The 11,250-nt window shown below is 45.5% G+C and overlaps 1 protein-coding gene across 4 annotated transcripts in view; it reads left to right on the top strand.

Annotated features, from left to right (window-relative positions):
* Positions 1 to 293: 293 nt before the first annotated feature.
* MYOCD (myocardin) overlaps positions 294 to 11,250 on the top strand; it is a 94,627-nt gene continuing 83,670 nt past the window's right edge. For 2 of the 4 annotated variants that reach the window (XM_058675991.1, XM_004594731.2), the window contains exon 1: positions 294 to 409. In XM_058675991.1, coding sequence (XP_058531974.1) covers positions 355 to 409 — 55 coding nt within the window. In that variant the 5' untranslated portion in view covers positions 294 to 354. The remainder of the gene's footprint in view (positions 410 to 11,250) is intronic. The other 2 variants (XM_058675992.1, XM_058675993.1) reach the window with 1 other exon arrangement.

Genomic DNA, 11,250 nt, shown 5'->3' with positions numbered 1-11,250 from the left:
AAAAGTATCAGATAGCAAACTTGGGACCTTCATAAAGGCGTGGCGGTGATCCTCGGAGTCGCGCGGCAGCCTATGACATCAGCCAGGAACGCCTGCGATGCCGCTGCTCCTGGCCAACCTCCGAGGAGGAGGAGGAGGAGGAGGAGGAGGAGGGTCCTGCCGGCTAAGAGATAATTAGGCCCGCGCAGCGGCAGGGGGGAGGCGCCAGTTTTCTGGGGACACTGGCTGCCACCGTACACGCTGCCGGCCCGGCCCCGGGGAGCTCGCAGGACTCTTGAATGAGTGCTGGGGGTTAGCTGCGGTGGAAAGGAGGGGTCCTCTGGCACAGGGACCGGCGACCCGCTGAGGCTCAACATGACACTCCTGGGCTCGGAGCATTCCTTGCTGATCCGAAGCAAGTTCCGATCAGGTAGGGCGAAGGCATTGGAGTTCTTGGTTTAGCTCCCCGCCTCTGTGATTCGCCGCTGTGTATCATCTATCTTTCCTGCCTCCACTTACACACCCTCTCACCCCTAACCCCAAAGTACTTTTTGTTGTTTGGAAGTCAAGAACGTTATTTGACTTGGCGGGGGGAGCGGTTGATTTAACGCCTAATATTCTCAATGCTTTGAGTTGTTGAGTGTGATTTTCACTGGCGACTAGACCACTCCCTATTTATATTTTCTCTGTATCTGTGAATAGAGATTTTTGTGTTTTGGAGGGAGTACCTCCAAATTGCGTATGGAACACATAAGGACTTTCCAGCTGGGGAGCGGCTTATATCAGTGTTAACGGTTGAGAAGATGAACCTGATGGGGCGTATTAGGTACAAGGGTTACTGAAAAATGTAGCTAATCCAAACAAATCTATTTTCCAAAGAAAAAGTCACTCGGGGGAATTAAAAATAGCCGATTTGGAGCACACTAAGTATTCAAAATGACATCACTTGTAGGAAAGAAAAAAGAAAAGCCCAGTGCCACAACTATTTTTTTCCCAAACCATCTGATATTTATAAATGGAGAAAGTTTCTCCCAAAGTTCTGTGTTGGTGGCACATTGAGAGACGTCTCAGAGGACGCTGGCTGATTGAAGGTGAGCGGGATGGATGGATGGGAACTGGAATGGCTTTGAACAGGTGCGCATGGAAGGTACCAGTGTGCGGAGGCCCCAGTTCAGACTAGGAGACACCTGACTTCTGACATTGCATTTCAGGGCCTCTGTGTGTTCTCTTGGTTTTATCACAGGGGCGACAGCCCGCTCTATCATGACAGGACTCTCGCTCAGAAGGCCCGTGACTGTTAGGAGTACCGTCATCTGAATGTTTGACGTAGCAAATGTTGGATGTTGCCAACTTGAGCTAGGTTGAGCTTCGTTAACCCTTCTCCATGGGACCACTGGATTACAGCAGGGGGACTAGATGGTTCAAGAAGTAAACGTGGGGAGGTAAACTGCATCCCTAACTTCCTTACACGTACCTGGGTTCAGATGGCTAAGGGATTCCCCCTGGAGAGTCCTTAGGACCTGCCCTATTGAAATACGTTAAAAACCTAAGAATTTATGATGAGGGCATGAGCCTCCACGTCCCCAAAGCTCCCAGGGGTGAGACTGGCAGCGCACAGAAATTGGCCGGGGATGCTGTTCTTCCTTTCCATGATGAAGAGAGGCCTGCTGGCTGTCGGTCTATGAATCAGCTGGACACCTCGCTGCCGCTTGGGAACTTGGTGAGCAGCACAAGGCAATGCTGCCACCTTTCTGAAGCAGAGAGGATGTAGCATTGTTTTGCAGGAAACTGTGTGCACTTCCAAAGCTCCCTTGTCCAGTTATTGTGGAGGTAGGGGGGAGAGGAGGGGGGACTGGCTTGGATCGCCAAGGACTTGGCAGTGTACTCGAAGAGGAAGCCTGCAAAACAGAGTTGTCCAACGCGTCCTTCCGTCCACTGAAGGGCGCCGAATAGGGAAGAGAATTCTTGCTTTATTCCTTTTGTTTTGCCAACCTGCCCATCCTCATCTTAGCATCTTTGTGGAGTTCTGGGGTCCAGATCTTGGTGCTTTTAGAGAGTTTCAGTCTTCCTTCTACCACCTCTCCCGCACCCTCCCCCCGTTTTTTTTTTTTTTTTTCTTTAGGTTGGTACAGGCTTTTGTGTCATAAAGAAGGATAGCTGTGGGAAAATCTGTTATCGGCCCAGGAGCAGGCAGGCTTAATCTTCCACGTCTGATAGCCAGGGAAGCCAGAGCCTGCTGCCTGGGCGTCTCCAATCAAGGGTTGATAACGTCTTGAATGACAGAGGAGGGGAGTGAAGCAAGCAGCCCAGGGAGCTCAGCCAAGTGTAAAGTTGAGGATGGCAACTGTTGTTTCTGCGCAAAGGGCCCATGAGAACCACACGGGATGCGCATCCGGCTAGCAGCGACCAAGTGAAGCTCTCTCTAAGAGAACTTAGCATGTTTTGGGCCGGGCAGTGAATTTTGGAATGTCTCTTCTTCATTTCAGTTTCTGTCTCAATTCCCTCTTGTTCTTTCCTTTTCTTTCCCGAGTGACTCCAACTGTTGGCTCAGAAGGTGGTTTCTATCTCATTGTCTTTGCTTCCATCATAGATTCTGGGTCTGGCATATCTTATTAAAAATACTTCCCCAGATAAATGCCACGAAACTATCTAGAAGCCAGGCAGATAACAGCTTTAACTCTGACATGAGTGTACATCTCTGTAAGCTCTTATGAGCTTGTGATTAAGCATAGAAACATGCTCCAGGGGCAGTGTGCTCTGAAAGCTTGCGTATATGAACATGTTTAATGATACAAACAATTTGACTTAGCACCGGGTGGCAAGGGGGTTGGTGTCTTGGGCCAGGCTGGCGAGGACTTTAGCAGTCACTTCTGCTTGTTGGCTGGTATGGTCTTGAACCTTAGGTGAATGGGTACGTGGGAGGATTCTCTGCCTCACTTTGCTTCTTCTGAATAATGAAGGTAATTGTGGGACTGGGAGGATATAGTGCAAGGAGATTTCCCTTTAGAACAATGCCTGGCCTTAGGAAGCCCGCAGAAAACACTGTTCTGTTATTCATTTTCATGGCGGCAGGATCCTCGATTGGTCACTTCCTCTCTCTGGATCTTGATTACTTGATGCATAAATATCACAATCAGACTAGGTGATTTCTCAGACCTGCTTGGTAACATTTTATGGTTTGGGGAACAAACAGCATTGGGATCAGGCTGGGTGGCTGATTGGGAGTTAATGGTAGCCCCTTTACATAAATGCAATATTTCCATAAATGTGATACTTCTGTTACTTTTCAACTGAGCACATATTTACAATTTTTAATTGTCCCAGTGTTTTTTATTCAGTTTCAATAGTTTTTCCTAAATAATCCTAAAATGCACAAAGATGTATATGTTTGTATACTCTCTCCTCTCTCTATCTCTCTTACACGCATACACACACACACAGAGACATATACAATCAAAGGAGAGAAAGCTTCACTAATGGATTTCACTTCTAATATTGGGTTTCTTTTTCTTCTTTCTCCTCCACTTCCTTCTTAGCAAAACTCAAAATCTTGTGATTGCCATAACCACACACCATTCTTCCACCCAGGTGTAGGATTTAACAAATAAAACTGCACTATGCCCAGCAAGCTAAATGTCAGACACACAGTGATTGAGTTTGGGGGTGTTACATAGCCATATTTGGGACATCCTTTTGTCTAAATCCAAATTTCCCTGGGCGCTCTGTATTTTACTTGGCAATCCAACCTACGATCTGAGCAGCCCAAGGCTCCTTGCTACCCTGTCCAAAAATCCCATCAGGCTTTTGAAATTCTGGAACCCTAAAGACTCCTCGCTTACTCGCTCGCTTGCTCTGAGGCCAGCACTGTAGCACAGCCTAGTAGTCCAGTGTCTGCTGTGCCTGCACACAGTATGAGCACTGGATTGAGTCTCCAGTACTCTGCTTTTTGTCCAGCTCACTGAGAAAGCATTTAGGAAAGCGGCCGATGATGCTGCAAGTGCTTTAGGCCCTGCCGCCAACATTGGGAGCCGCAGACGGAGTTCCTGGGTCCTGGCGTGGACTTGACCTAGCCCCAGCTCCATTGCGGCCATATGGAGAGTGAACCAGTGATGGAAGATCTGTCTGTCTGTCTGTCTCTCTCTCTCTCTCTCATCCAACTTTTCAAAGAAATCTCTGCTAAAAAAAACCACAAAACTCTCAGAATGAGCAGGAGACACCATGAGAATGAACTCTGGGCCTCCTGGAGCAGAGCCAGGTTATGGAGTGAGCAAGAACAGGGGCTGTGTGGTTGGCTTTCTCCCAAGGAGAAAAACAGGCCTGGCAGGTGGGCTGGTCCTGAGGCAGGGAGGCTCCTCCAGGAGGTGGAGGAGCAAGAAGCCGCTGGAGCTTGCAGGATGGGACTCCGCGGGAGGTTGGGTACTGGAATAGACCACCAATGATTTACTTCCATAACCCTCAGCAGTCCCCAGAATCAAAGCAAAGATCACCTCTTGAGGAGCCTCACCACTACCACCACCACTGCCCTTTCTCTAGTCTCTATCCTCCTGTGCCACTAGCAGCACCACTGATTCCTACTTGAAGCCAGATATTTCCTATCTTAGGGGCTGAATTTTGTCTCTAAAGTTAGAGAAAAATATTGGCACTCAAGTTTTCTTTTCTTTTTGCTTTCTTTCTTAAATCGCAATTGATGCTACTGAAGAACTTCTACCATGAGCTCCAGTGAGGTCCTGGTCTCACCTTTCTTGGTGATTAGTTTGGTAACTTCAGACAAACACTTTCACCTAGAGAAAAACTGTGTGTTTCTAAGGTAATAGACCTCTTTAGATTTGTTTGTCATCTGCAAAATTCAGTGACAGCTCTATCACTCAAGTTGCTTTCAAGCTTAAGAGAGTTTGTATTTTTCCAAGTGAATGGGCCTAGGTTTTGTTTTTGTTTTTTTGGTAAAGTTTTAAATACTGTGAACTTGATGAAAAGCATTACCATACGGGAATACAATTAACTGCAACTTAAAACATGAACGTTTTTACAGTGCTGGGTGAATTTCTTTCCTCTCTTCCTTCCTTTTTCTCTCTTTTTCTTAAGATTTATTTACTTATTTGAACATTGGAGTTATAGAACAACAGAGGGAGAGACAGAGATACTCATTCCCAAAATGGCTGTAGCAGCCAGGGCTGTACCAGGCCAAAGTCAGGAGCCTGGAACTCCACTTGGGTCATCACCTGCGACGCTTCAGAATAAAAACCAACATAAAGCTAGAATGAAAGGAGAGGGACTTAGAGTTGAACCAGGCACTCTGATATGGAGTGGCTTTAAAAGCTTTTTTTAATTTTTATTTTAAAGTCAGGATTATTGAGACAGAGAATGGGAGAAAGACAGTGAGAGAAAGCTTCCATCTGTTGGTTCACTCGCCAAATGACTGTCATGGCCAGAGCTGGGCTAGTCTGAAGCTGGAGCCAGGAGCTTCCTCCAGGTAGAAGTAGGGACCCAATGACTTGGATTATCCTTGCTGCTCTCCCAGGAACATCAGCAGGGAATTGGATCAGGAAGTAGTGCATCTAGGACATGAACTGGTGCCCATATGGGATGATGGTGCCACAGGCAAAGGATTAGCTTGCCATATCACTGTCCCAGGCCCATGGAGTGGCTTCTTAATTGCTATGCCAGATGCCTCCTTCTGCCAAATAGAAAGTTAACATCTTTCACGAAAGTCAGAAGAACTTTCAGAGTCTGGGTACAGTCACCTGCTTGAGCCCATTACTGTGTTTTCCCAGATCCTCTAGCCTGTTTTCATCTGTAGCTGTTATCTCCACTGGGCAGATTATTTTACTTGGTCATTTGTTTATTTATTCATAAGGGCAGACATTTTTACCTGTTGGTCTATTTTTTTATTATTATTATTATTTTTTGCTCCCTTGAACAGTGCTTGACATAGAGAAGACAGCCCTTAAATAGGTGAGGAATAATGTATGCTTTTCTTCCCACAAAGATTGCTCAAAGGCAACTAAGCTATTCATGTTTATGTTTAGGTTTATGGGTACGTCTCTACTGAATATAAACCAAAGGTGGGCTGAGTACATATAAATATAAACTTCAGAGTGTGGTAACTTAACAAAAAGGAAAAAAAAGGATTTATTTTGATTCTTTTGATTATTTATTTATTTATTTTGAGAGGAGAGAGTGAGCGCGAGCGAAAGAGATCTTCCATCCACTGTTTTACTTCGCAGCCAGCACTAGGCCAGGCCAAAGCTGGACGTTTCATCCAGGCCTCCTGTGTGGATGGCAGGGCTCCCAACACTGGGGCTTTTCCCAGGCCGTTAGGAAGTGGGTTCTGAAGTGGAGCAACCAGGACGTGAACCAGCTCCCCTACGGAATGATGATGTGGTAGACAGTGGTGTTGCAGTGCCACCATGCTAGCACCCATCCCCTACAGGTACAAGCAGCACTTACATCCCCAAAGTGGGATGAGTCATGAAAAACAGAAGTCAGAGAAGCAGTAGAATGGAGAAGGCTAGATGGGGAGATAGGGCTGAAGCTCAAGGACAAGGAGCATTCTTGTTGATTGTAGGAAAATCAGCTCAGCTCCTTGAGCCCGCATTTCCATACTGGCCAAAGGGTTTATAATGTTTGAAGCCTCATGGCTCAGTGAAGGAAAGATCTCTGAAGAATATTAAAACTTTCTTGAACCCTTGCAGCAGCTCAACTGGCTAATCTCTACCTGCAAACGCCAGCATGCCATGTGAGTACCAGTTCTACTCCAAGCTGCTCCACTCCCAATCCAACCCCTGTTATAAGCTGGAAAAGCAGCTACACCCACATGGGAGACCTGGAGAAAGCTCCTGACTTCTGGCTTCTGATCTGCTCATTTCTGGTCATTGTGGCTACTTGGGGAATGAACCAGAAGGTGGAAGATCTTTCTGTCTGTGTCTTCTTCTCTCTGTAAATCTGCCTTGCCAATAAAAATAAATGAATCTTTCAAAAAAATTGTTAAGAATTTTATCTATAGAAAGAGGGAGTTGGTCACCACATGGGAGTGGACTCCTTAAACAGGTAGCCAGAAAGAGGGAGTTGGTCACCACATGGGAGTGGACTCCTTAAACAGGTAGCCTGTGAATTGCAGAAGAGAACAGTGTGGAGTAGTTAGAACCCTCTGATGGACATATGCACAATTAATAATAACAACTGTTAGCCAAAACGTAGTTTGGCAACTTTACTATGTTAGTACTTTAATTTGCAATTTTATTAAGCATGAAATGCCAATTTATTTTTCCACTGTAACTAATAAACCAATCTTAACAAAGCTTGGATCATTCTTGCTCAAGATAACATAAGGACATCTCTGAAATTTTATAAAAGTAAGTTGTATCATTTATGCCCAGATATTTAGATTAGTGAAAACTAATCCCCAACTTTCTGAACATGCCATTGAGTATCCTCTGGGACCAATGAAGAGAGAATCTTCTTGTCTTGTTTTCCTTCCCCTGGTGATGGATGCTAAGATCGATCGATCTTTCTTTCTTTCTTTCTTTCTTTCTTTCTTTCTTTCTTTCTTTCTTTCTTTCTCTCTTTCTTTCTTTCTCTCTTTCTTTTTAAATTGGGAAGACAGATCAGATTTTATGGAAAGACAGATCTTTCATCCTCTGGTTTATTCCCCAAATAGCCACAACGGCCAGATCTGAGCTGATCCAAAGCCAGGAGCCATGAGCTTCTTCCAGGTCTCCCATGAGAATTCAGGGTCCCAAGGCTTTGGACCATTCTCTGCTGCTTTCCCAGGCCACAGACAGGGAGCTGGATGGGAAGCAGAGCAACTGGGATATGAACTGGGATATGGGATTCCAGTGCTTGCAAGGTTAGGGTTTAGCCATTGAGCATTCGTACCAGGCCCAGACGGATGTTAAGTTCTCATTTTCCTGACCTGAACGTTCTAGTCAGTACAGTCACTGACCAATTGATGCTGGCTGTGGTTGGTCACCTTCCATCACTAGAGACAAGGTAGACTTCCAAGTGAAATGAGTCTCCGCGGTGCTATAAAGGGTGCTTACTGGGTTCTTTCACAAGTAAAAGTTTAACTCTCACTTGGTATGGGTAACAGCATTGTTAGCTATCCAGACTCACAAATGTTTGATTTGGGTCTTCACCCACCTCTTGTCTGGCACCCCAGTTAGAATTGCCACATAAGTAACTTTTCCAGCCCTCAATGCATGTTTCCTGGTTCTTGAGTTTTAAGCATTGCAAAGGCATCCACAGTGTCTCACAGTCAAGCAGCCCCAAGGGATAGCCCCATTTCTCAGACGGGGTGAAATGCCAGGAAAATGCCCTGCACAGCACTCTGCCTTTTCTATTTCCAGAAGTGCTCACCCTTTTAGGAAGCTGGTGAGCCCCACCCGGGCAGGACTGGTTGGGCTGGTTTTTCAGTCTCTCAGCCTTGAGGGGAAAGTCCCAAAATGCAACTTTTTGCTGTTCAAGCTCCACACAGAGCAATAGGACTCTCGCAAAGCAGGGTTAACTCCAGGGCAAGCTCTCTAATCATCTCAGTACTATATGTTTCTGTTACAGGTGTTTCCTCCCTGTCCTTGCCCAGATACACAAAAGCTTTGGATGAAGTGATGATCAGAGGGTATGCGTGAGTCTGTGTGCACCTTGTGATCAGTCAGGGTGATAGCAGAGGTGGAGCTCAGCTGCTGCAATACCAGCACAATTCTTGTTTGAAAGACTGTCATAGACCACATTTGTGGTGCAGCAGGTTTAGCTGCTGCTTGTAACACCACATCCCACACTACAGTGCTGGGTTGAGTCCCAGCTGCCCAGCTTCCAATTCAGAGTCCTGCTGGTCCACCTGAGAAACATCATAGGGTAGCTCAAGTTCTTGAGACTCTTTCACCCATGTAGGAGACCCAGATAGAGAGATGCAGTTCCAGTGTCTTGGCCTCTCTGTAGTTGATCCCAAGCCCTTGGCAGACAGCTGAGGAGTAAAACAGTAGATTGAAGATCTCTCTCTCTCTCACTCTGCCTTTCAAATAAATAAATAAATCCTAGGAACAAAAGACTCTCATATCCCACACATTGCTTAATAATTTATTAAGCATTTCCCATGTATTTAGGAAAATTGGGCCAGTTATAATTTTTTTAAAGATTTATTTATGTATTATTACAAAGTCAGATATACAGAGAGGAGGAGAGACAGAAGGGAAGATCTTCCCTCCGATGATTCACTCCCCAAGTGACAACGGCCAGAGCCGTGCCGATCCCAAGCCAGGAGCCAGGAACTTCTTCCAGGTCTCCCACGCGGGTGCAGGGTCCCAAAACTTTGGGCCGTCCTCGACTGACTGCTTTCCCAGGCCACAAGCAGGGAGCTGAATGGGAAGTGGAGCTGCCAGGATTAGAACCAGTGCCCATATGGGATCCCGGCGTGTTCAAAGCGAGGACTTTAGCCCCAGTTATAATTTTTAAATAAATTATACTACTGTGAATTTTGATGCATACCGTGAGTATGAAACACTTCATTATTTTATGGGATACTCATTATATAAATACCTAAACATGAGAAGAGTGGGATTGAATATTAAAGATATGAAATGATAGCTAGTGTTTCTAGAACATTTACAATGGTATTAGCTTTACCCTAAACCTATTTTTGTTTTTGAAGATTTATTTATTTATTTATTTTTAAGATTTATTTAGTTTATTACAAAGTCAGGTACACAGAGAGGAGAGACAGAGAGGAAGATCTTCCCTCCAATGATTCACTCCCCAAGTGAGCCACAACGGGCCGATGCACGCCGACCCAAAGCCGGGAACCAGGAACCTCTTCCAGGTCTCCCACGCGGGTGCAGGGTCCCAAAGCATTGGGCCGTCCTCGACTGACTGCTTTCCCAGGCCACAAGCAGGAAGCTGAATGGGAAGTGGAGCTGCCGGGATTAGAACCAGCGCCCATATGGGATCCCGGCATGTTCAAAGCAAGGACTTTAGCCGCTAGGCCATGCTGCCGGGCCCAGATTTATTTATTTTTATTAGCAAGGCAGGTTTACAAAGAGAAGGAGAAACAGAGAAAAATTTTTGTCCACTGGTTCACTCCCCAAGTGGCCGCATTGGCTGTAGCTGAGATGATCCGAAGCCAGGAGCTTCTTTCCAGTCTCCCATGTGGGTGCAGGTCCCAAAGCTTTGAGCAATCCTCTATTGCTTTTCCAGGCCACAAGCAGACAACTGGATGGGGAATGGACAGCCAGGACACTCACTGGCACCCATATGGGATACTACCAAGTGCAAGGCAAGGATTTAGCCACTGAGACACCACACCATCCCCACCTCCCCCAACATTTGTTAATCCCATGCCTGCTTGTATATATGGTGATAATCACTTGTCCCTAGAATAGAAGCCTAGCAGCTAAAGTCCTCTCCTTGCACCTGCCAGGATCCCATATGGGCGCCAGTACATGTCCTGGTGGTCCCACTTCCCATTCAGCTCCCTGCATGTGGCCTGGGAATGCAGTCAAGCTGGCCCAAAGTTTTGAGTCCCTGCATCCACGTGGGAGACCCGAAAGAGGCTCCTGGCTCCTGACTTTGGATTGGTACAGCTCCAGCTGTTGCAACTACTTGGGGAGTGAATCATCAGGCAACAGATCTTCTTCTCTGTTTCTCCTTCTCTCTGTATATCTGACTTTCTAATAAAAATAAATAAACCTTTAAAATAGAACAGAACTCAGTAATTTTGACCACTTAGCCTATGGAGAGTGATATTCAAGCAATAGAAAATGAAAAAAAGAATAAGCAGCAATTATTTAATACTTTTCTAGTTGAGGACCACCTGTAACCAAGAAGCAGCAAGATGACATCAAAGACGTAAGGACTAGGCATTACTGCATGTCTCATCTGTTGGCACTTGTTTTATCGCGTTTGATCTTACTAAAATGCGATGATCCTCATTTGACAGTTGAAACGTTGTGGTTCACAGATGTTAAATGCCTGGCAGGCCAGGTGTGAACCTGTTTGTTCTACTATAACTTGACGGCCATTTCTTTTTTCAACTTATTTTTTTTTGTATGTATTTTAATACGAGTATGAGGATGAGTCATTTTAGAAAGACCACAGAAAAACATTTCAAATATAAATGAATGCTAATTTTATCAATAAGCTCATGGGCAATTGTTTTCTCTTTTTGTGTCTTTTTTTCTTTTACTTTCCTTTTATTTTATTCAAAAGGTGGAGTCAGAGAGAAGGAGAGATGGGAGACAGAGAGAGAGAGAGTGATTTTCCATCTGTTGGCCCATTCCCCAA

The sequence above is a fragment of the Ochotona princeps genome, chromosome 17, assembly GCF_030435755.1.
Source record: "Ochotona princeps isolate mOchPri1 chromosome 17, mOchPri1.hap1, whole genome shotgun sequence".
Classification (NCBI taxonomy): domain Eukaryota; kingdom Metazoa; phylum Chordata; class Mammalia; order Lagomorpha; family Ochotonidae; genus Ochotona; species Ochotona princeps.
The sequence above is the reverse complement of the archived record's forward strand: the minus strand, read 5'-3'. Positions and strand labels throughout refer to the sequence as shown.